Genomic DNA, 26,552 nt, shown 5'->3' with positions numbered 1-26,552 from the left:
CACAGTATGTGTTATTAGGATGTGCTTTTGATAATTTCACTGGTGAACTAGTGAAGGCCTAGTTTGTACTAATATAAATTTCTTCCTTTTTGTAGAGGAGGCCAGATCACCATGTCGGCTGCAGCTGTGGATGCAGTTAATGCTGCCCCCCTATCGGGGTCCAAAGAAATGAGTCTGGAGGAACCAAAGAAGATGACCAGGGAGGACTGGAGAAAGAAGAAGGAGCTAGAAGAACAGCGAAAACTGGGTAATGCTCCTGCAGAAGTTGATGAAGAAGGAAAGTAAGTACTTTAATTTTTTGCATAATCTGTTCATTCAAAATTCAAATTTATGTCTACTTAATCAGTTCCTCATTTGACAGGAAGCTATCTTTACCATTTACATCATGTTTGTTTTTATTATTTTTATCAATCTCTTATGTGTAAGGTTTAGTAATCAAATAATATTAAAGGACTTATAATTAACAGCTGTAGTCCCTTCTAGTCCTTCCTACTCTCTGTCTCTCTCTAGGAAAGTGACTACTTTTAAATCTATTTTTGAGTGTTTCTGGCTGAAACCTCACATCTCTAAATAATATAATTAAACCATTATTTTAATCAACTCTAAGACATTATTAGTGTACCTCTTGCGCTGATACAAGATTTATCTCGTTAACATACATCCTAATCTCCCTTCATCTCCCCTCCTCCTTCGGTTGTAACACTATTCTTTAGTTTCTTTGTTGGAAATTTTTTCACTCTGATTTAAATTATTTTTAATTGTTTTTATTATATTAATTACATCAAGAATATTCTCCCTCACTCCCCCCCACTACAATATCTCTATCAGATTGTGTATAGGCTTCCTTTAGTCATTGTAATACCAGTTATTTTCAAACTTTATTCTTAAAATTTTTTATTTTATTTTAATTCAGAGACATCAACCCTCATATTCCTCAGTATATTTCTTCAGTGCCATGGTATATTGATCCTTCAAAAAGACCTACTTTAAAGCACCAGAGACCACAACCAGAAAAACAAAGGCAGTACAGCTCATCTGGAGAATGGTACAAGAGGGGTGTAAAAGAGGTATGTAGGCAACCTGTATATACCTATGTGGAAGTGGAAATTTTATTTTAAGAACTTAATATAAGAACCATTAATACAATATTGTATAAAGTATAAACATCACATAACCTTTTATCTGGTAAAAATTCATAATACATATCACGTTAGCTTCTGTATTTCATAAATTTTATATTGCTGAAGTCCTTAAACATTTCTTATTTATAAGAGTGTAGAGACCCTAACTGGTTATCTTCTTAATGAATAAATCATTTCACTAAACAATATAATAAGAGCCAACACTACTTCTAACTCATTCAGATAAATAAAACTTTTTCTTTATATCCATTAATAGAATTCCATAACTACTAAGTACCGCAAAGGAGCATGTGAAAATTGTGGGGCCATGACACACAAAAAGAAAGACTGCTTTGAGGTAAGTTCATCTTTGAAAACGTTGGAAACTGTCATTAGAAAGTCTTTCTTTCTTCTGCATCAGAGAACTTAATTCTGTTTTTCTAAAATTACCTGTACTTAGGTACAAGTTAAATAAAAATCAGAGAGAAATTAGTTCAGCATCATCAAATTTTTCTGCTGGAAGATTAACTGATAATTTTATTGAATAGACCATAAAGTCCCATGGTATGTTCTTGCCTGCTCTCTAAAGATTATATGAAATTTTCCTCTGGGCAGCAGGTACCTAAAAAAAGATTTCGTCTTATTCTGTTTTCCAGAGACCTAGGCGAGTTGGAGCAAAATTTACAGGAACTAATATTGCTCCAGATGAACATGTCCAGCCTCAGCTGATGTTTGACTATGATGGAAAGAGGGATAGGTGGAATGGCTACAATCCAGAAGAACACATGAAAATTGTAGAAGAATATGCCAAAGTTGATCTGGTGAGCAAAATTTCCTGCTTTTCTACTATCCTTAAAAAATATACAGTTTGCTCTATCTATAACTTAGCAATTCTGTTTTTTGAGTCTTCTAGAAGTTTAAAAATGGTGGCATTTTTAACCTAGCAGTAGTAGTAAGCCTAATTGAATAGTGAAAATAAATAGCGTGATTAGTCCTATTTAGCAGCATTTTTTAAAATTTTATTCTCATATTGTCCTTTACTCCCTGACTTAGGTTGCATAAAATACTGGAAGCATGAGAACAGATTAGTGTCCAAAGCTTTTGGTTCTTTGATGTTATAAACTCACAGTTCCCAGACTGTGTCTTGTCGATGGGTCTGTTTTACAGTTGTCGCCAAGCACTTGAGGGTAGTAGGAGGGGACTGGGATGACTTGTTTCAGAAAATGGAATTTTATCTTAATTCTACCTCAACATTTTTCTGTTACTTGCTTGCTCTTATTCCTTAAAAACTATAGTCATGGTGCTTTTTTTCCCTAAAGGGGAGTTAACATTTAAAAATCATAGGATTCTACATCATCTGAATTTCATCTTTTCTTAAACAATGAACTGTGTGGTAATCCTGGCCTGCCTGGCAAGAGTCAGTCATCTGGCATCTGGTGGGAACTGCCCCTTTTGGACAGGGCTTACTCTCTGCAGTTTATGACCGGTGCTGTCTGGCTCAGTTTCCATTGACACCTGGTCCAAACGAGTTTGTAACTCCTGTTCTTTAGAGAGCCTTAGGTCTGGAGCTATAAGAAATCTCAGAGATGACCTCGTCCAGTGACTTTTTCTGAAAACAATAAACTTGCTTGTTTTAAATGTACTACAAAAATTAAATGTTCACTTCAGTGTTGTAAGTAAATTTCAAATGTTTCTTTTTTTGTTAGGCAAAGCGAACATTGAAAGCGCAGAAACTCCAAGAAGAATTAGCCTCGGGAAAATTAGTGGAACAGGCTGTAAGTAAGAAATAATCTATTAAAAAATCACAAATCTTAGACAAAAAAATGAAAACAAGAATTCATTTTATGTATCTTCTATTAGAAAGATTTTAGGGAGAGATGCTATTAAGGAAAAGTAAAAATGACACATACCATTCAGGGGAATATAAATTGGTGCAATCATTTTGAAAAGAATATTGCCATAAAATATTTATATTCCTTTTCTGGAATTAAATTAGTAAGTCCATCCATCCTAAAGAATTTTCTAGTATTAAAAAAAATCATTATGCACAAAGATGTTCATTGTAGCACTTTTTTCAATAGTAAGAAATTGAAATAGCTTAAATGTGCAGGAATAGGGAATTGGTGAAGTAAACTATCCTGCTTCTACATGATAGAATGTTGCACAGCTCTTAAAGTGGCTTTTATCAAGACTTCGTAATTACACTGGATAACATATTTTAATAACACAGGACAAATATTATGACCAAAAAACAAGACATGAGAAATTTTCATTAACGTAGAATTAGTGAATTTTTCTATGTATTCTTTTTCTTTTAGTATTTTCCCATATAAACATGTAATAATTTTATAGTACGGCAAAGAAAATTTCATAGTAAAAAAGATGTATTGCAACCAATTTTTTTCCTTTTATTCTTATTAACTTCATAGTTAACATAAGTTGTGCTTATTAGTGTTGTAAAGTTTCTTTTTAACAAATTCATGGCACAAATAAATAGCATACATTTGGATTTTAAATTTTTGAAAGAGACTCTTAGAAAATATGAATTACAAACAGAACTAAATAAGTACTAATCAAGTAAGCAGTCACTGAGGCCATCTGTCAGGCAGGTTCATAGCACAAGGTAACAGATAGATGTTAAAATCCAGCTCTGCCACTGGCTAGCTTAGGTATGCCTAGAAAAATTAATTTGCTTTTCTGATTACCAGATTATCATTCCTAAAGTAGAGATAACACCAATCCTCCAGGAGGCTTAGCATACATTATTACATAGTAAACATTTGTTAACTAGTAGCTATTGTTGTAATTATTAATTATTACCAACTTTGCAAAAATAAAATTGGCCTATTTCTTTTGATCTAATGTATTCTCTGTTTATTATAAACATAATACAATTTATTTCCCCAGTAAGCATCCTGTATGTATATAGAAGGCTGATGTTTTTCGCCTACTTGGATATTAAGATTAACTACTTATTGTAGAGCAGTCTCTACATAGATTTAGCTGTCTATATAGCAATATAAATGTCTTTTGTTGAATTAGCATCTTGGGAACTCCAATAATTTTTTTGAAAAAAACACATTTCTGATTTTGAAAGTAACATATTTGGTGAAAAACAATTTAGAAAATGATAAAGAGGTAAATAAATATCACTTATGTCAACTATTAACATTTTGAAGTAGGCCTTTCCTGAGCTCACTCTCCCCCTCCCCCCACACACATATATTTATATATGTGTATAATTATAATAACAGCATGTTTTTTACATGGGTTCCTCTACGTACTCATTTATCACTTACTCTTTCAAGTAAACAGTGTATAGTACAATGACAACTTGTTTTATGTATCATTAAACCTATTTATTTTTGTGTAAATTTATATGGTTCAAAGCTTAAAACAGTTTAAAAAGATAAGCAGTGAAAAGTCTTTCACCCCTGCCTCCATCTTCCCTACCTCTAAACCTCACTCCCCCGTAACCTTTCGTATTTTTCTCGTGGAGCCTTTCTGAGTTCTTATGTAAATACAAACAAATACATAATGTTATAACCACCTTTCCCTCGCCTTTTTTTTTTTTTTTTTTTTTTAACAAAGAAAAAAAGTAACAAGTTATATGTATTTTTCTGCATCTTGGATAGAATCTCTCTTAATGGTTGTTCGGTATTCATTGAGTGCAGTAATTTATATAACCATTCATCTATTATTTACTTCTTTCCAAATTTTTAATATTATATGCAATACTGTAAATCATAATCTTATTCATGCCTCTTTATATAATTGACATATTTCCATTTGATAAATACCTAAAAGTGTAATTATTAATGCAGTAAACATGTAAGTTTAAAATTTTGATAACTTGTCACTTAGCTACCATTCAGAAAGGCTATACAAATTTATGCTGCCATCAATATGCTATATATATATTCACATACACGTTTCCATATCCCTCCACTAATGCTATAAGGTATTCTTTTTAATCTTTGAAGCCTTTTTAAATGGACATGATAACATACTGACTACTTTGCTATAGATGTTTTGTGGAGTTAGAGAAAATCCTGACCAATTGCTGATGAAAAAGTGTTTCTCTGACAAGGATTTTAGACTGTCCTTAAATCATAATGTGTCACTTGAGCAGATTTTTTCATGATCTAAATTTTACAGAGGCTATTTTGGCTCTAAAGATACTTATTACATGATCCTGGTAACATTTTCTTCTTGGTCTTGATAGAAAACTATTGAGTTTTAATGAAAATGGTTTGTATAAAATTAATACATTATGAAATGAATATCTATTTGGTTCATTGGTCATTTTAATCCTATTACCTTTGTGTGATTATAATCCTGTATCAGTAAAAATACTCTAGAAATTTTCTAGCTTCTAATAAAATTAACTTCACAATGATATACTTGTATTCAGAACTTATGTGCTCATTACAAGTGAGAAATAAGAGTATTTGCTTAGGTAGGTTTGTTACATTATCTTAACTACGTTTTTAAAGCGTTAAGTAAGCATTAGATTTAATAGAATAAAATGACAAATTTTTTCCTTTCTGTCATGATGCAGAATTCTCCAAAACACCAGTGGGGAGAAGAGGAACCAAACTCTCAGATGGTAATAATATTTGCCCTATCTGGGTATACATTAAATTTTTCAATTTCTGATGGCTAATATATAATAATAAAATTATTTCCAGTTATATTAAATGATAATAATAGCCATAACACAAGTGAATATGTATATGATTAAAGGGGAATGAAAGGGAAAAAACTAGATGCTATTCTTTTTTTCTTACTATTTTTTCTGTCTCTGTCTTTCAGGAAAAAGACCATAATAGTGAAGATGAGGATGAAGATAAATATGCAGATGACATTGACATGCCTGGACAAAACTTCGACTCTAAGAGACGGATTACCGTTCGGAATCTGAGGATTCGAGAAGATATTGCAAAAGTAAGTCTGGCCAACTTAACATACACATTCAAAAATATTTGTCTTCCCAGCCTAAATTTCACCTATTTATCTGTTATCTGGGCAATATATGGGTAATAAAATCTGTCATTTCAAAATTAGGTATCATTCTGTTTTTTTCTCTTCATCTGTGTGCCAGAATGCATTCACACATTAAATTAATTGCAATCAATTCTGAAATTTTTTAGATGGAAGTAAATATTAATGCAGTCCTTAAACATTTTTCTATTCTAGTATTTGCGGAATTTAGATCCAAATTCTGCTTACTATGATCCCAAAACTAGAGCATGAGAGAGAATCCCTATGCCAATGCAGGAAAGAATCCAGATGAGTGAGTATCAAGTTAAAAGTACAAATTTCAAAATCGGAGTGGGAGGCAGGGAATCTTTTAATTGTAAAACTAACTCTGAATTAAACATCTCTGATTGGGTCAGAATAAAATTGACTTTCCTTAAATCAATCTCTGAAACAATTTTTTTTCCATTTGTATTTACAGAGTGAGCTATGCTGGAGATAACTTTGTTAGATACACAGGTGATACCATTTCAATGGCTCAGACACAGTGTAAGTGCTCTATTGTGAAGGTATTTTATATCAGCTCATAAGAAATTCAAGAGCATTTTTAAAACATTAGAACAATAAATGTAGCTGACTGCTCATTAAGATATTTTTAATTCCCTTAGTGTTTGCCTGGGAAGCCTATGACAAGGGATCTGAAGTGCATCTGCAGGCCGATCCTACAAAACTAGAGCTGTTGTATAAGTCTTTCAAAGTCAAAAAAGAAGACTTCAAAGAACAGCAGAAAGAAAGCATCCTGGAAAAGGTAATTTTGACCAAAATGCTAAAGAAAAATGTATTTTATATTTGAAATACAATACACAATCCCTTTTAATCCATCAAAAATAGTCCTTTCTTTTCATTGACTTAATCCAGTAGCAAACAGTATCAGTATAACTGTATTCCTCAGCTTTTGCAGTGAAACAGATCACTCCAAAACTTAGTAACTTAAAACATTTCTTTTTTCTCCTGATTCTGTATGTCAGCTGGATCTCCTGGTCTGGAGCTGCTCATCTGTGGCTGAGTGATCTAGGATGGCCTCACTGGTCTCTAACAGTTAGCAGGCTACTTGTCCTAACGGGGCCTCATTTGGAACAGCTCATGTCTGCCCCTTCTGGACTCTCATCCTCTACTAGGCTAGCCCAGATTCTTTAAGGCATTCTCAGGATACCAGACCCTAGTAACAAAAAGTATGCCTCAGTATGCATGAGTGCTTTCCAGGCCTTTCCTTGGGTCACATTTGCCAGTTTCTAATAGGCCAGAACAGGTAATGTGGCCAAGTCCAGAATCAAGGAATGGAGAAACAGACTCTGTCTCTTCAGGGGAGGAGCAGCAAAGTCATGTGGCAAATGGGCATGTGTACAAGGATAAAAGGAATGTATGGCCATTTTGTAATCTACCACATTCAACAGATAAATAGCAACTGAGACATTTTTTATTTGCCTGTGAAAATTTGGTGGCTTTTCTTTTCACTCTTTTTGTATAACAAGGCCTGTAAAGAATGTTCCTTTAATCTTTCTGATAATAAGCCCTTAAGTAGAGATTTGAATGCAAATCTTTATTGTAAAATGTATTTAATAACGTTCAATGTCCTTTTAGTATGGTGGCCAGGAACATTTGGATGCCCCTCCAGCTGAATTGCTTTTAGCTCAGACGGAGGACTATGTGGAGTATTCAAGACATGGGACAGTCATTAAAGGACAAGAGCGGGCTGTCGCCTGCTCTAAGTATGAGGAGGACGTGAAGATCCACAATCACACGGTATGTGTTAAACCAAAACCATTTTGTGTCCTTGTTAGCATTTTGCTCTGGATTGTATTTTATACTACAGTGTCATTATTGAATCACTGCTGTGCTTTTCTTTTTCTTACATTTCAAGTTTGTTTTATGAAATTTTTCCAAAAACAGGAAAAATGCGAAAGAGTACTATTATGTTCACCTTATACCACCTAGATTCAAAATTTTTTTATATGTTCTCATATATGCTTTGTTTAGGTATGTGTGCACACATACATGTTCTGAGATCTATGTGTTTGTTTTTACTGTGTATTTACATATTTGAAACATTTGGAAATTACAGATGTCATAACATTTCACCCATAAAGTGTACATATCATATATCTCCTAAAATTAAGGATATTCTCTTTTGTGATTACATTACCATAGCATGGTAAGTATGTACATACCATGCTTCATATGACATTAACTCCTTAATGTTGTATTCTCTCAAGTCCTTAATTACATTTTCCAAAATAAACCCCAAAATGGGGGTTTTTTTTGCGGGGGTGGGGGGGCGGAGTTTGTTTGTTTTTTTAAGTCAGAATCCAGTTGAAGTTTATTTTGATTATTATTTGGTTGTTATATCTCTTTTTTTCTAGACTATATCTCTCCTATTTTATGACTGTGACTATTTAAAAATTAGGCCAGTTTTCTTGTTAACTGTCTCATATTCTATGGTAGATGGGTTTCTAGTGATATAACTAATTTCTCTGTCCTTTGCATTTCTTATAAACAGGAAATCAAATTTAAAGGGTCTAAAGCCTTAATTTGTTAAATATTTTAACAAGAACACTTCATAGGTGATGCAGAATACTTCATATTTCATCACATCGTAAAGCATATAATAAAGCATGTCCCTTGCTGTATCATTGAAGTACCCAAACTACAGTTGTCTCTCTAAGGGGTCAAAACCTTAACTACCTGTAGGAGTTTGTCTGATAAACATATATGATTGAAGTCAACAAGGCAAATTGTACAAACCAGAGAACACAAACCCTGTTTAATAAGGGCATTCACTGTTCAGCAACACCCAGTTCTTTCCAAGTGGGAGTTTCCTAGTCCTTAATTTTTAAAGAGAAGTCACATCGCCTAAATTTTTTAATACATTTTAGGAATACGTTATAAGACCATTGTAACTATAATGCTTGCTTCTTACACTTGAGGTCAGGCTAGCCTTTACCTGTTAACTAGCCCTGGAATCCCCACAATTTTCCTTTCAAATTGCCCTTAAAAGAGCTATAGTATTTTATACTCCTATCAACAGTATGTGAGAGTCCCTGGTTCAGGTTCCATTTCAAGTAACCTCTCTCTCTCTCTCTCCCCCCGTCCCTCCAGCATATCTGGGGATCTTACTGGAAAGAAGGCCGGTGGGGATACAAATGCTGTCACTCTTTTTTCAAGTATTCCTATTGTACTGGAGAAGCTGGGAAGGAGATTGCCGTAAGTAATTGTCCTCTAGTACTTACAGCTATAAAACAACCAAAGCTCTTAAGTCACAATTTGTATGAAACGTGTCTTCTCATGTTTCAGATTTTAACTTTTTCTTAGATGATTGGTAACTATGATACTCAAGTCCAATTACATATGTTTTCCCACAGAATTCAGAGGACTGTATTGTAAATGATATAACTGGAGAAGAGTCAGTGAAAAAACCTCAAACCCTCATGGAGGTAAGTCTATAGCACTTGTCCTGAATTTTTAAGTCCTGGAGGAAGGACTTTAAAACTTGCACTAGAGCTTTGTTTTCGCATCAGTAACACTATATTTCAATCCTCCCTGTCAGATGCATCAGGATAAACTAAAAGAAGAGAAAAAGAAGAAAAAGAAGAAGAAGAAGCAGCAGCATCGAAAGAGCAGTTCAGATAGTGATGATGAAGAAAAGAAACATGAGAAACTGAAAAAGGTACTTTGTGAAGTCTAAATAGTAAAAGTGACAACACCACTCTTTATTGATTAGGGATCTTAGGAAATTATCTAGTCCTGTCTACAAACTCATTTTAAAAATGAGAAAGTGAGGCCCCATTCTGAGTGACATGTCCATGTCACCTGGTATCAGGCTTAGAATGTGACTGGAGATTTTGTGTGTCTTGGTATTGCCAGTTTCCTGGAATATTTGACAAATATCATGAATGCACAAAAGAAATGTGCTTTGTGAAGCTATAATTTTAGTTATTGACATGTTTTCCAGAAAGAATTGCCTTCTAGCTCTGTAATCTAAGTTTCAGCAAGTCCTTAGGAAAAGTCACAATTGCAGTCTCCACCAGAAGCATCAGTTGTGGGCTTTTGTCAGTAAAAGGAACATCATTCAATTTTTGCAATTAAGTGAAAATTCTTTAATATTGAAAATGTTGTAGAATGTTTTGTGTTCTATGAAAATAATCATATGAGCCAAATAATGATTAGTTACAGCTTGACAGTGGAAGGGCTGACTCCCAAGCCATTTCAGGCAGTCTAGATTTTTGATGTAGCAATTCATATTCAGTAGAATCTTTTGGTATTCTACTACTTTGGAACAAAAGGGCACTGATGTAGAGCCATAATACTCATGCTTTTCCTCTCACTGTAGGCACTGAATGCGGAGGAGGCCCGCCTTCTTCATGTCAAGGAGCTCATGCAGCTTGATGAGAGGAAGCGGCCTTACAATAGCATATTTGAAACTCGGGAACCCACCGAGGAGGAAATGGAGGCCTATAGAATGAAACGTCAGAGGCCAGATGACCCCATGGCCTCTTTCCTTGGACAGTAGTAACTAGTCATAGATGGTCACCCACGATAAACACAGCTGATGATTGTAGATGAGAAAATCGGTGTCTGCTCATCTCGCTGCCTAATAAAGCTTCTAGAAGTCTCATAGTAAATTAATTCATTTCCACACTGAAGAAACAGGAGAAAAAGAGAAGGTACATTAAGTGCAGATTAAGATTTTATTTCCAATTTTATATTAATGATATGGAAATAGGCCCTGGCTTGCTCAGGCATGTGCGTGCTATTTCTCTCTTTCCTGTCTTCCACTCAGTAATTAAGTCTCAAACTTTATTTCTTCAGTTTTTATGGCCCTTTATCTAGTGTTTGCACACATGTTAAAGGTAGGTTAGTTACTCTTTCTCAAAACCAGGGCCTCATTTTTTTCTAATTAGTAGTAACTAATTGTAGTTATTTTATAGTCATTTGTTTTTTTGTCTTTTAAGGTCTTTCTGGTCTACAGTTAAAAATCTGAAAGGAAATTTGTATAACATGTGAATAACTTTATCCTGTGTGGTAATAATTCTGTTTTTTACTTATTTATAAAATTATTTTGAAAATATTTCCTCATATCTCACACCCAAAACTAAATTATTAGCCTCTGAATGGAAAAATAACTATTATGTCATTCTTAAATCAGTGCTGACCAATTAGTATTAGGTCTTTTACCATTCTGGGCGTGAACCTTTAGACACAGAAATCCTTTCCTTTAAAATAGAGGTTATGGTTTGTGATACAGATTTTTTTTTTTTAATTGTGATTGCCTTTATATTATAATCATGAATATTAAATTCGATTTTAAAAACTTATAGAGTATTCCTTAGACCTAATCTTTGTAGCCAGCAGGTGCCACATTGTATAATTTGCGAAAGCAAATTATAAAAAATTCTTTGAAGGTTTCTTCAAAGAATTATAAGGATAGCTTACAGGGCAACTAGTAACCAGATTTGCCATGATCCTCAAGCCTATTCTGAGAACATTGTGAAAATAATACCAACAGTGAAAGCAAGATCTGTGAAAACGAGTTAAAACCTCTGACATGAGTGCATTGACTTAACAGCTCAATGGATTTTTCTGAGCTACCAAAAACTAGTAGGATATTGCATTAAGGTAGCATCTCAGAAATAGTTCTAGTGGGAGAGTAACTAATAGTGAAGTACTATGGGTGCACGTGGTATCTAGATTCAGACTGGTATGAAATTGAAACAGCACTGCAAATACAGCTAATGCTTACCACTTTAAGAATGTCAAAAGTTATTCATATTTGCACCTTAACACTGCATTGGGTGGTTCAACACAACATCTGAGATTGGTGTTTATTTTGTATTTTTTGTTAATAAAAATATGTAATCGAGAATACTTAACTATGAATGGTCCGTAGCATTATTTCAAGTATTTGGCAGAAAAGTGGTTGTTGATAGGGCTGGCAGGGAGCCTGAATTATCTTCTATGAGTTTGAATCAGTAATTTTGGGGGTCTTTTAACTCAAAAAATGTCACATATCCTTTCTGGGTGTCTGTTCCCTCTTCTGTGAAACCTAATTTATTCCGGTTTTAGAAAAATTCTATAATACCTGAAATCATGTCTTATTTCTGTTTCAATTCAGAAGAAAGGTAGTATCCAGAACATTACTCAAGGTATGTGCTTTGATTTTATTATATCAATAATAGCTGCCTTTTGAGTGCTAGAACGATGTACTGTAATTTTCATATGTTATCGCCTCAAAAGAACTGCATGGGGTGAGTAATAGATGATATCCCTATTTTATAAAAAGCTTGTGAGCATACTGAGTCCAAGTAGTTTGCTCAAGGCCTAACAATTGAAAGTGTTGGGGCCAAGACATAAAGCCAAGTATTTCTGACTCTAAAGCCTACTCCTTTCTCTAGTATTTAAGGCCCTCGTTCCTGGCTCAGAAAGGCTGGTCTTCTACAGTTTCTTCCATTGACAGAAACCTTAAACAGGCCCTCGATCTTTACCAAGTTCACCCTCAGCACCTGTAAATGATGTGACTGTCCCACATTCCTGAACACTTCCTCATCCCCCAGCCTTGTGGGATACTTGTGACAAGACTGACTATGCAAAAATTAATAAAATGTCATTTCCTTAAGAGCCTCAATATTCTGGAAGAAAATACCCCCCACATAGGAAAGAGCTATATTTGGGTCTGTTTCTTTCAACAGTGTTTTCTAGTTTCTACTTTGGGGGTTATTTCTAAAATCTCTGTAATCTGGATTTATTATTTGAAGATTCTGTTAAAAACTTTTTTTTTTTAATAAAAATCTTTTGTCTAAAATGGATGATGGTTCTCAGGAAATTCATCTACATGTTCTAATTTATGGAAGGGGTGACCTGCATAGGCAAAAACATAAGTTCTGGAAGCACATCCTCTACAGTATCTTAATGGAATTTATAGGCTGTCCCATTTGCCTGAATATTTATTTTGCGAGTACAATCAGCCTCTTTCTTGTTTCCTCATTGATTCCACTTCGAAAATGGTAAATTATTGGAGCTTTACCATCGCCAAACTCAAAGCCTGACAGAATATAAAATTTTATTTCCAGTGCTCTTAAGAACTGTGTAGATTTAACAGTGCCTTCCATTCCTTAGATTCTATTTTTGTGGCTTACACAATAAACTCCAGCTCTACGTACACAATCTAAAAAATTAAATTAAAAATTGGTTCAGTGCGCATGCTCCTTACTCAAGCCAGCCGGGCACTTGGCCGGTTGCTAATGCGCCTGCGTGCTGGGAGACGCCTCGCCCAGTTTGCGGGCGGGAAGCCACCCCGACAACCCGGATGCGGCGGTCGCTGCGGCTGCTTTTGTGTTCTCACTTTCCGCAGGTTCCTGCTCCGGGGTCGCACCTGAGGAACCGCCGCCTAGACTGGTTTCGGCGCCCAGAGATTAGGCGCCAGCTTGAGCGGAGAGTGCACTGCAGTCTGAAACGGGCGCCTAAAAGAAGCCCGAGCATCCTTTGGGCCTGCGCCTCTGGCTCGGAGACGGGAGGCTGGAGACCGAGCGCAGTCTTCTTCCCTCGCCGCCGGCGCCCCATGCTCGCCCGGGCCACCTCCTAAACGTCCTTAATACACCAAAAGGTCCTTCCTACCAGTTACCAGCTGCGTGTTCTTTACACGCATGCTCATAATTAAACCACCCAACAACCATATAAGGTAGGTACTATTGTCATCCCCAGTTGAAGAATTGAGGCTTGGAAAGGTCCCATCCTGTAAGTGATAAAGCCAGGATCCCAGGCTTTTGCCTCTGGAGCGTTTACTCACCTACTGCATTCCCTTCCCTTTCTCCTGGCTCTTGCTTTTAACTATAAAATGTATTGATTAAATCCTCTGCCTCCCCAGACACCTGCACCTAGAAGTTGAATCGTATTTGATTTGGCGTTTTAGGTATACAATTGCACTTTGGTGTTGTCACTGCTGAAATGTATATGTTAGCATTCTCCAGGTATTTCTATTTATATGTTCAGCTTTACTTTTTTTTCCTCTGTCATGATACTTCTTCATATCTACCCTTCATAAATTTGCAAAAACATTTTACTTGTTTATATCAGACCTTTCTGCATTTTAAGACATCTCACAAAACTCAAAAGAATCATTCTAAAAAACAATTATATCTGTCCTAATAAGATAATACTTTTGTTTGTTTCTTTTACTATTTATTATGGAAAATTTCCAGCATACATAAAAATAGAATGGTGTAACTGATGGGTCCCATCGTCCAGTTTCAACAGTTAACATCTCAAGGCCAATCTTATTTCTTATATCTCCACCCCACTTTGTGTGTATTTGCATGTGTGCTGAAGTACAATATTTCAAAAGAAATCCCAACATTATATTTTTTCACTTGTAAATAGTTAAGTCTATATTTCTAATAAATGAGGACTCTTTAAAAAACACAACCATACCATTATCACACCTGTTTAACCGTGATTCCTTATTATGATGATACTTTTTTAATGTTTACATATTTTAGAATGTGATTACTGAATACCACAAAGGAGGAAGTAAAAATTGTGAGGTTCTAAAACACAAGAAAGCCCTCTTGGGCGATAACGTCATCTTTGAGGATCTTGAAAATTCTTGCTACCTGTTCTCTCTCTTTGAGGGAGATGGAGAAGAATACTGTAAATGAATTTCTCTAAAAATTCTTTGATTGTAAACAGGTAAATCTCAAAATACATCTGAGTAGCATAGTCAGGGTGGATAGGAATGGACTCATAACTGATCCTGTGATTTCTAATGAGACTGAAGGAAAAAGCTCTATATATTTACATGGTAAATATACATAACAATACAGAAAGATAAAAGCACTTTTTATGTTGATGTCATAATTTTATTATCAATTAGAGGTTCTAAACAGTTGGTTCGTCTTATCATTTTACAAAAGAAGGCTTAAGATCAACTTTTAAACTTTAAATTATCTTTGTCGATTGGCAGACATCTTCAAATTTTTAACTGGCTTATAAACAACTATGTGGCAAGTCAACTTATTTATTACATAGAAGTATATTTTACAACTAGTTAATCTTGGCAGAGCCACTGGAAATCTAGTGCTTTAAGTAAATATTCTTGGCTTACTTACTGTGATTATTTTTTAAGGCCAAAGTGAGTGTTTGGATTTTAATGGGTCCTTGTTATTTTAGCCACATTCTGTGTCATAGAACTTGGAAACTTTGAGAATTACTTATTTATCCGGGAAATAGAATTGTTTTCTCAGTATATTTGAGGCTGTCCTTGGATAATACTCTTGCTCATTGCTAAGGAGGAAGAAAAAGAGAAAAGGCATAGCTTTCTTTTGAGGCCCCTCAACTTCCCTAGGAGGTTGTCTGCAACTTAGAAAACTTAAATGCCTATTAAAGCATTTAAACTATTAGCAACCTAGAGTGTCTGCAAGCTAGGAATTGGCCTGAGGATGTGTTGTCAGTCCTCTCGGTCTGACTACCTACTACGTGTATCAGAATCACCTGGACAACTTTATTTTCTATTTTTTTGTCCTACTTCTGGAGATCATTTATTAGTTCTACAGTGGTACAGGGACATGTATACTTTTATAGGGGTTCCTGATGGGCATCTCTTGTTAAAGATTGCTGTTCTAGTTACTATTCATAGGAATTATCTAAAATGTTTACTTAGAATACAGATTCTGGGCCCCTACTCCAGTGCTAGGGAATCAGAATCTCTCTGGGAATGTGCATTTAAACAAGAGACTTAGCTCTCATTCCTCCATTTACTAAACTAGAAAACCACTGTCTTCTACATCTTATCCTTGGATTAAGCCAGGTGTTAGGAATGCTGCTTAATTTTCCTTTCGTGTTTTTGGCAGGACTGCTTTTACTGAGGGGTAGTTATATGAAAAAGCATCATGAAATTTCTGTTGTAATTAAGATGTCCTCTACAAGGGAAATTTTTCTGAAGTCTCGGTAACAGGAATAGTTGTGTTCCTCCTGAGCAACTTGTTTTGTTTTTCTATATGGACAGAATGAATCATGTACCAATAGTGTGTTATGTTACACTTTAGCAGCAGGAAGCTCTGAGCCAAATTTATGTCCTAGTTCTATGTTAAGGGTAACCTAATCAGACCTGTTTGAAATTCTCTGCTTAAGTTGATGCCAAAGCCACTCAAAGATCAAATAGTTTTATGGACCTATTTAATCCTTAACTATTAAAAAGAACTAGCTGCCCTGTCAAAACATCTGCCCTTCTTTAAAGTATTTAGTGAATTATTCCTTTCTCGATTCAGTGATGCATAACAAGGAATGTGCATACGTTATTGGCACAGGATGGAAGTAGGGGGTGGCAGTGAGATGCCCTTTCTGGGGATACAAAATGTACCAGATTTGTTTGGAACATATATTTTTGAAAACAAATTAAGCCATAACTGCAATTCGCCAGTAGAGGACTTAAGGGTATTCACACCTATCATGAGCCCAAATCTCCCACATATAACTTGCTGGCAAGTCATGTATTCCAGGGCATTAGCTGTGAGTTGCTAGCTTTAAGTTGTACTGTCATGCCGTCATGGCTTACTTTGAAGCAACATCTTACAGGATTATTTCTTGACGTGAACACACATGACAGGATGGCATGTCTTGTGGCTTTGTTTTAATTTGGTTAGCCACTGATTTTTAATGTGTGGGTTATATTTCACTCCCAAAGCAAAATTCTGCAGCATCTCTGGAATACTACCTGAGAATTTTGGGGTGCCATGTCGAAGAAACGCAAATGGGATGATGACTATGTTCGTTACTGGTTCACCTGTACAACGGAAATCGATGGAACTCAACGCCCACAATGTGTATTGTGTAACTCGGTATTTTCAAATGCTGACCTCAGACCATCAAAACTGTCTGACCATTTTAACAGACAGCATGGTGGTGTAGGTGGGCATGATCTCAATAGCCTGAAGCATGTGCCAGCACCATCTGATCAGAGTGAAACTTTGAAAGCATTTGGAGTTGCATCTCAAGAGGATGCCTTATTACAGGCATCTTATCAGTTTGCATATTTATGTGCCAAGGAGAAGAATCCTCATACAATAGCTGAAAAATTAGTGAAACCCTGTGCATTGGAAATAGCGCACATAGTTTTGGGACCAGATGCACAAAAGAAACTTCAGCAGGTACCTTTATCAGATGATGTGATCCATTCTAGAATTGATGAAATGAGCAAGGATATCTTACAGCAAGTTCTAGAAGATATCAGATCCAGCCCTCTTCAAGTGGGTATTCAGCTTGCTGAGACAACTGACATGGATGACTGCAGTCAGCTAATGGCATTTGTGCGATACATAAAAGGAAGAGAGATCATAGAAGAGTTCCTATTCTGTGAACCATTGCAGTTAACAATGAAAGGAAAAGATGTGTTCAATCTCTTCAGAGACTTCTTTTTGAAGCAAAAGATAGCACTTGATGTATGTGGCTCTGTTTGTACTGATGGAGCCTCTTCTATGCTAGGAGAAAATTCAGAATTTGTTGCCTGTATAAAAAAAGAAGTACCTCATATTGTGATCACACATTGTTTGTTGAACCCTCACGAACTTGTCACAAAGACATTGCCTACAAAGCTGAGAGATGCCCTGTTTACTGTTGTGAGAGTGATAAATTTCATCAAAGGGCGAGCTCCAAATCATCGCCTGTTTCAGGCTTTTTTTGAAGAAATCGGAATAGAGTATAATGTCCTCCTTTTCCATACTGAAATGAGGTGGCTTTCCCGAGGCCAAATACTTACTCATATTTTTGAAATGTATGAAGAAATAAATCAGTTTCTACACCACCAAAGCAGTAATTTAGTTGATGGCTTTGAAAATAAAGAGTTTAAAATTCACCTAGCATACCTTGCAGATTTATTCAAACACCTAAATGAACTGAGTGCATCTATGCAAAGGACTGGGATGAATACAGTATCAGCAAGGGAGAAGTTATCTGCATTTGTTAGGAAGTTTCCATTTTGGCTAAAGCGAATTGAGAAAAGAAATTTTACCAACTTTCCTTTTCTTGAAGAAATAGTAGTTTCGGATAATGACGCAGAAAGCATTGCAGCTGAAATAACACTGCATCTGCAACAGTTGAGCAACTTCTTCCATGGGTATTTTTCCGTTGGAGATCTTGATGAGGCAAGTAAATGGATACTGGATCCATTTCTTTTTAATCTGGATTTTGTTGATGATGGTTATTTAATGAAAAATGATCTTGCTGAATTACGAGCTAGTGGCCAAATTTTAATGGAATTTGAGACAATGAAACTTGAGGATTTCTGGTGTGCTCAATTCACAGTGTTTCCAAACCTGGCAAAGACAGCTCTAGAAATTCTTATACCATTTGCAACGACATACCTTTGTGAATTGGGATTTTCATCACTTTTACATTTTAAAACAAAGTCCAGAAGCTGCTTTAATATGAGTGATGACATCCGTGTGGCTATTTCAAAAAAAATTCCTCGTTTCTCAGACATCATTGAACAAAAGCTACAGCTACAGCAGAAGTCACTGTAAGCTGATACACTTTTTTATGTGTAATTTTTAATATATTCTCAATTCCATTGTAAAATTAAGCTATGATCCTGTCTCTTTTATATTTATGGTATACCAAATCCTATGTTTAAAAATTTAGCATCTTTAACTTTTAATTTTTACATGAGTCATGTGAAAATATGTTTTAAGAATAAGAGGACAAGCAGCAGAAAAGATTTAGTACCACTGCCTAGTTGATATGTAGGATTCTTCTAAGTATCTGTTTCACCTGTTGATGTGATACATAAAAAAGACACCCAAGCACTAGAACATCCAGCTAAATGGTCAGTAGGCTAGGAATGGAGCCAAGAGAAAAGAGAAGACCTTCCAGAACATGCATCTTCATGTTAAGAGTATTAGTCAAAAGACAAAATGACAGGCTGAATCTTCCCATTTCTGTGAGGGTTGTTAATGAAATCAGAAGAGGGTTATGAAATGTTCTAGAGGGAGAAGGGATGACTCTAGTTTATGTGGGATTTGTTTCTGAATGTATTCTTTGGAGTTAGTCTCACAATGTCCAGTCTTCTGGCTACTGTGCTCTAAATACCATGACGTTAATAAATATCTTAATATCCTATTAGTCACTCTCTGTCTTCTTTTAAATACATCAGGGCTTCAAGTTATCGAGGCTGCTAAAAAGGAGGTCCCAAACCTTACCCTAGAGATGCTTATTTAGCAAGTCTGGGATAAGATCAATGATCCTCATTCTAAACCAGCTTTCCAAATGGTTCTGATGGAGTTGTTGGTCCTCTGGCCTCATCTTATTTCTTCTACTCTTATTTTTTTTTAACCCAGTTTCCCCTTTTATTTTATATCTTACTCTATATGTGTGTGTGTGTTTTTTTAAACATGGTTTAAAACTTTTGAATGGACCAGAATATAAATAAACAAATTGACATGAAGTCACTGTAGTAATTAAGGACCATCAAAAAAGTTTCCCGTGGAAATTTAATGTGCTCTTTCTGGATGGTAATTTGGCAAAATATTTTTAAATTCAAATAAATTTAAATTTTTATTTCAAAACTGTAAGTCTTTACCAAAGTACTATATGCTTAAGACTGGGGGGGAAATGAGTCACATAATGAAAAGCTGCAGTCCCCTTCCCGCCCAATTACCTTAACCATTTCTGCTTTAAGTTCTTGTGGTTCCACCCATACATCTAAGTAATATGTTTCTACCAAACACATATGCCAGTTTCGAGTTACCAACTTTAGAAGTTATATATTGACTCCTAGATAGTAGCTAAGGATTGAGTTTATAAAACATATATCTTTCCTGCTAGCACCACTTTTTATTATTGTACTAATTCTAATTCCTCTGTTGATTATTCATAGCCCTTTGAGGATTTTTTCCCTCTATAAATTTATCACACGAAAAGAATCAGGGATGTCCACAAAGGTGGGTGATCAGAGCATTTAATAATAGTGAAAAACTGAAAAAACCTAAAGAGGGATGGAATCCAACTACCAAATTTAGATGCCATTTTAAATACTACAAATTGAAGTTTATATTTTCTACACAAAACTGAACACTATCTCCATCCAAAATACTTTTATCAATAAATATAAATACATGCCTTCTTTCATTTAAAAATGTAGTTACAAAATATGTCCTAATTTTTCCTAGTACAATCTAATATCAAGAGCAGTTGGAAATTTTTCCGAAGCTAGTAAAGGAATAAACCTGGATGAGTACGTGTGATGCTTAATACATATACATATCTGAAGATAGGAAGGAAGTAGAGATGGGAGCAAGTGCATGTACAGAAGCCTGGAACCTGATGTATGAACCTGACGCAGGACGAGGATGAAATGCCAGAAACACATGACGTATGATAGTCTTTCAGTAAGTCTACTCAAATTCCCTCTTAGACTAAATTTATTAATTTCTGCTCTAAAACAAAAACCCAAAGGACATTTTAAAGGAAATAGCTAACAACGTTTGATTAATTTTCAAGTTCTACAACAGGTTACTTACCCCTGATCAAATGAAGGAGACTGGAGTGCCTGCTAAAGTGAAGAAGCAACTTAATTTTTTCTTTTTTTAGTTTAAAAAAATCTCCCACAGTGGCACATACACCAGCACATGTAAGTCATATGTGTTGATTTCTTTTTCTCCCAAGGAAGAATTTTCTTATATTTTTACTATATAATTAAGGTCATTGACAAATTGCAAGAAAGGAGTCAGACATGATAAAGACATAATCTTTATGACCAGTAGATGTCACTCTGTGCATGACTTGTTGAAAACAAACTTACTCACATTATAGATTTTACCGGTTATCTGATTTTAAACATCTCTAGAAAAGCGATTAGTAGCTCAAATTTAAAATGCCCCATCTGAGCTGCTGCTGGCTCAAAATCGACAGACAGCTCTGGTGGAGCCATTAACTACCAGACTGCAAGAAATTGGAAAACCAGGGTGAGAAAGAGAAGAAATAAATGGCTTTTTCTCAGGTTTGCCTTATTGTTCTGGAACTGATATTTATCCAGATTTGTAGGAGACCTTTGTACTAAATGTTTTATTATGAGAATCTTCAAACATACCAAAAAGTTGCAAGAGTAATACAATGAACACTAATATGCCTATTTTCTAGATTCAGTTAACATTTTGTTGTAACTATGTTTATATAAATGTATAGGTATTCATGTATCAAACAAGGTCCAGTAAGAAATAGAAACCATACCAGTTTTTAAACAAATAGAATCTACACTAAAGAATGATTAACCATGTATTGGGAGGACTAGAAAGGCCAAAGGGGATACTGAGGTGTCACGGAGACGGTAAATGTAGGAAGCAGCTGGCATCAATAGGGCTAGCTGAACAAGTGAAGGGGGTGGAGTTATTAAAACTTGGAAGCTTGGAAGAGAGGCCCCTTGGAGGTGAGACTCAGGTGTCTGAGGAAGGGACTCTGCTAGTACTGGTATTGTTCTAGGAGTTCAAGAATCTGAAGAATGGGCACCAGCCTCCTGGTGCTGCTCTGTTAGCCTCTGAGAGATGAGGCTAACTCTGGAAGTGTGAAAAAACTCAACATTTAAACCAATTAGTTCCTGCTGCTAATGGAACTAATTCTCACTGCCAGGATGAAGAACCATTACAGAGATGATAGAGCAATAGGAAGCAAAAGAGGAAGGAGCAAGTCCCTGGTCCTCTCTCTAGATTTACGCTCTCTCTTACCTCTTATTCGCACAGCGTAACAAAGGTAGGTGATAAAGAAAAGTACTTTGTGGGGTTCCAGCTCCAGTATCACAAAGAGATTATAGAAAGTATAGAAGGGTGAGTTTGACGCTAAATGACAATAGCTTAATAACCAGCACATTTCACCCCTTTAGCTATTCAGCATCCATTCGTACCCTTCTATGCATATTTGAATTTCTACACAATAAACATAGCTTTGTAGTTCTCTTAAGGTGTAACTATCCTTTGTACAAATGAAGATGCTCTCACCTTTTCCAGAATGAGGAAACACGAAGCCTAAACTCACTTTAATTATTAAAATTTAATAGCAGTTCTATTAATTATTCTGTTGCCTAAAAACCACCCCCAACAACCAATTTTTTTTGTTGGGGGGTTCTGTAGAGGAGGTCTCAAGGTATAAAACACCTCGCTTTTACAATAACCAATGGTGACAAATTGGTACAAACCACCCGGAAGTTCTTCAGACACATGGTTGCAGAGCAGCACTGTTCACTGACCTGTCATGCCTTGACCATGCCACTTTCAGGCCTGCTGGCATTAACCTTCACAGCACAAGCCCATAATGGTCAGTGACAGTCTTGACTTCCAATTCAGTAAAACCACTTACATCTCTGGTGAAAGCATTTCTCCCTTGGGAACCAAGACTTCCAAACTGTTAGAGCTCACAGTTGCAACAATGGGAAGCAAAAATTCTATGAGCTATTAGGTGCCATCGTAAGAGGAGCCACTCCCATTACCAACCTTTGATTCCTGGACCAATGTAGTCTGCTATGCAAAACCATTTTCATTGATTACCAACTCAAAGCACATATTGCATCTTATAAGATAGAACTTTATCTGTTTAGGTTATTTTCTCCCAGTAGCAAGTATCTGAGTCTTAAATAGATCATTCTATCATTCTAACAGACCAAGCTGCTTCTGGGTGATGAAGTACGTGACAAGACCAATAAATTACACAGACCTCAGTTTGTTGCCACACTCTGTTATGGACTTCATGTTTGTGTTTGCCTCCAAGTTCATGTAAAACCCTATCCCCCAATGTGATGATATTTAGAGATGGGGCCTTTGGGAGGTAATGGGGTTTGATGAGGTCATGAGGATAGGACCTTTGCCCAATGAAGTTAGTACCTTTCTAAGAGACACCAGAGAGCTTGGGCTCTCAAGAGGTTATTTGAGCACACAGAGGTATGGAGGCCACCCACAAACCAAGAGGTTTCAGGATTAAACCTTCTTTGCCACACCTTGATCTTGGACTTCTCAGCTTCCAGAATTGTGGAAAGTCATTTTCACTCAGTCTGTGGCATTTTGTTATGGCAACCCAAGCAGAATAACACACTGCTATTTCTTGCTAAGATGCAATGTGGCACATGATGCCACGACCATTAATAAGGCTGGCAGAAGTACTAAAAGGCAAGTCATATCCAGATTATGTATCTTTTTAGTGAGAGTAAATTGCTGCGCCTTCATGATAGAAGGGGTGTAATGTAATTAACCTGCTGCGAAGTGCCCATATCAGGGGCTCAGTGTCGGCCTCTGGACTCTGCTATTGGCAGGTCAGGCAATTAGTACGTCAGTCATGGCGAGGGGCAATCCATGTTGTTGACCTACAGATAAGCCTCCATCCTTGCCAACATGTCCACTTGTACATAGGCTCATTGGGCAGTCATTAAGATGGCTGGAGAAAGAGGCTGGCTAATAGCTACAAAGTACATCGCCTTGCCTTAATTACTGAGCCTCTTCTGTGTTAATTTAGGTTCAACAAGGCCATCAGGAAGTCTTCGTCCAAAGTCACCTGTCACAGGAGACCCATATATGACTTAGTGTTCCTGCCACTCTCAGTTATTTGCTGGGAGCAGCCCATGCACAGATGCATGGATCAGCCCCGGCACAGTGATGAATTTCAGCGTGCAGCAGCTGGAGCTAATGGCCCATCATGTTCCCTATAGTTATATGTCTGCAAAGTACGTTCTCATGGTTGCACAGTGTCCTTTGGTGAGCATTCACCTGGAGCGCATTAATCTTCAGTTCTCTGCCTATTTTGAGGGGTCTGTCCACATACCTTCCCCCCAGACCTTCTTGTCACTTGTCTTCTAAATCTGTTCTTTTGAAGTCCCCGAGCATTCGTCAAACCATTAGTAATTGCCTTTAAATATTAGAGTTTAGATTCATACTGTGGATAGCACTCAGTTCAGTAGATAACTAAATGTACTGCCCAAAATTCTCCCCGAGAAGATTTCCCTTCATTAGGACTTTCCAGAGACCTAACTGGGGTTTAAGGCTGCAGCAGTTTTTGCAGCAGCCAGCTGGTACTAGCATACTGGCCAGAATAAACTGTAAACCAGGCCTAAATTTCTTTCTCATCAGCTGGTCATAAGGAACTCCCCATGCAGCCGAAGTTATGATTGAGAAAAAGTCTTGCAACAGCAGTGGGTGTCAAAGGAGTTGGGCCACTTACTCAGGCAATTTGCTTGTGCCTTCCAGACCTGCTTGATCTCTATCCCTCATGTACCATTTCTACCCGATGATAGATCGTTGCTGTGCACACTCCAATTTGTGGCTTGCTGGATCACACAGCACCCAGTGCCATGGAACCATTCCTTAAAAGGAGAATAGTTATCTTCAAAAGAGGGAATGGTCTATGGCCATGCTACCCTGAACGTGCCCAATCTCGTCTGATCTTGGAAGCTAAGCAGGGGCAGGCCTGGTTAGTATACTTGGATGGGAGACCACCTAGGAAGACCAGGTGCTATGTTAAAAAAAAAAAAAAAATGGATTAGCTCCAAAACCCTATAGGTCTATGCTTTGATTCTCCTATTGGCCTTTGCCAAAGGCTCTGTACAAAACCCCTACTTGCCATGTTCAAGTGTCATTGGATCTGCTGGTCTCAAATGGTAGAGTAGCTGGCACTGCAGCATGGACTTGCTGCAGAGTCTTTCACTCCGCTCAAAACTGGAAGTGTTAGGGAAAATGGGTCAGAATAGCACACTCAAATGTGATATATGTTGCCTCCAAAAGCCAAAATTGGGCCCACCAAGCATTTTGCCTCTGTGTGGTAGGTGATATAGCAATTTGTTTTTCACCTTGAAAGAACTGTTGCAACATGCTGCAGACCATTAGCACATCAGAAACTTCACCTGGGTGGATGAGTCCCTGAATTTTTATGAGATCTTTCTCCCACTCTCTGGCTCATATGCATTTTACTAAAGCATCTAGAATGCTTAGTACTACTTTATCAGATCCAATCTGCATGTCAGTGGAGTGGACCCATGTGATGGACTATGAAATGTCACAATGATCAAGATCTCTGCGTATTACATCATGGCAGACAGGAAGTTGTTACAGACCCAAGGCAAGACTAAAGGTAGTCTGGTTCTGCAAGGTGAAAACAAACTGCTTCTAGTGGTCACTGCAAATTAGTATAGAGAGGGAAAAGCATTTGCCAGATCAATAATGATATATAAAGTGCCAAGGATTATGTTGATTTTCTCTCATAAAGATACCACTTCTGGAACAGCAGCTGCAAATGGAATCACCACCTGATTAAGTTTACAATAATCCGTAGTCATTCTCCAGATCCATCAACCTTCTACGCAGGAAAAGCAGGTAAATTCAAATGGGGATATGATCTATATTAAGCCGACGATAGGGGCACTAATCTCTGCAGTTTCCTTTAGGGATGAAGTATTGCTTTTTGGCTTCCTACCTTGGTAGAGAGGGGAATTTCTAGGGGCTTCTTACTCTTTTTACCACAATAGCCCTCACTCCACGAATCAGTGAATTTAGAGATTCTTCTAGTAATCACATATGTCAATTCCAATTACATATTCAAGAACTGGAGGTATAACCACTGGGTTCATAGCCCTACTATCCTCTGTAATTTAAACTTGAGGAAACACCCCATTCATTACCTGACCACCATTAACCCCCACTTTGACTGGTGAACCATTGTAGTATTTTAGGGTCCCAGGAATTAGTATCAATTTAGAGCCAGTGCCTACTAATCAATCCCCAAAAGATCTGAGGATTTTCTTTTTTCTCAATGCACAGTCACCCTATTAAAGACTGTAGGTCTCTGAGGGAAGTCCTGGAGGAAGGTTCACAGTTATATACTTGTGGCAATGTTGTGGAGTTCTTAAGGGAATTCAGCATATCCTTCAATCAGTAGGCGCTGGATCTGATGACTGGCATAGGTCTGGAAACTGGAGAAGAGGCTATGACTGCAGTGACTTGAGTCAGATTTCCAAGCACCAGGCCTAGAGTTTTTCCTGTTGTATAGATCAAGTAGTATTTCAGTAGATTGACCATCTACTTCATTTCCAAGTCCACTCTACCAGTTAGCTACTGTACTAGGGTTCTCCAGAGAAACAGAAGCAATGGAGAGATATATGTGGGGGAGGAGAGAGAGAGAGAGATTATAAGGAATTGGCTCATGTAATTATGGAGGCTAGCAAGTCCAAAATCTGCAGGGTGGGGCAGCAGGCCAGAGAGCCAGGAGAGCCGATCAGTTCCAGTCTGAAGACAGTCTGCTAGAGAATTCTCTCTTGCTTGGGCAAGGTTGGTCTTTTTATTCTATTAGGGCTTTCAACTGATTGGATGAGGCCCACCCAAAGTTTGAAGGGCAATCCGATTTACTCAAAGTCCACCAATTTAAATGTTAATCTCATCTAGA

The 26,552-nt window shown here is 36.8% G+C and overlaps 2 protein-coding genes and 1 pseudogene across 2 annotated transcripts; all 3 read left to right on the top strand.

Moving 5' to 3' along the window:
* The first annotated feature begins 77 nt into the window (after positions 1-77).
* Positions 78-12,028, top strand: SLU7 (spliceosome associated SLU7). The gene is given in 16 exon segments (XM_039877157.1): positions 78-281; positions 914-1,067; positions 1,399-1,479; positions 1,778-1,942; positions 2,828-2,896; positions 5,683-5,730; positions 5,937-6,068; positions 6,321-6,369; positions 6,372-6,417; positions 6,583-6,650; positions 6,770-6,909; positions 7,743-7,904; positions 9,258-9,362; positions 9,521-9,592; positions 9,706-9,825; positions 10,489-12,028. Coding segments are annotated over 16 exon segments (1,761 nt in total). The 5' UTR covers positions 78-111; the 3' UTR covers positions 10,669-12,028.
* A 1,383-nt stretch (positions 12,029-13,411) lies between these two features.
* On the top strand, positions 13,412-18,868 carry FAM200C (family with sequence similarity 200 member C). The gene is made up of 2 exons (XM_039877145.1): positions 13,412-13,833; positions 16,834-18,868. Exon 2 carries the CDS (start codon positions 16,883-16,885, stop codon positions 18,665-18,667), a length of 1,785 nt encoding a protein of 594 aa, XP_039733079.1. The 5' UTR covers positions 13,412-13,833; positions 16,834-16,882; the 3' UTR covers positions 18,668-18,868.
* Positions 18,869-24,517: 5,649 nt separating this feature from the next.
* On the top strand, positions 24,518-24,638 carry LOC120616853 (uncharacterized; annotated as a pseudogene).
* The last annotated feature ends 1,914 nt before the right edge of the window (positions 24,639-26,552 follow it).

Source organism: Pteropus medius, unplaced genomic scaffold (assembly GCF_902729225.1).
Source record: "Pteropus medius unplaced genomic scaffold, Ma_sr-lr_union100, whole genome shotgun sequence".
Taxonomy (NCBI): domain Eukaryota; kingdom Metazoa; phylum Chordata; class Mammalia; order Chiroptera; family Pteropodidae; genus Pteropus; species Pteropus medius.
Note: the sequence above shows the minus strand (reverse complement) of the source record. Positions and strands in the feature narration are given on the sequence as shown.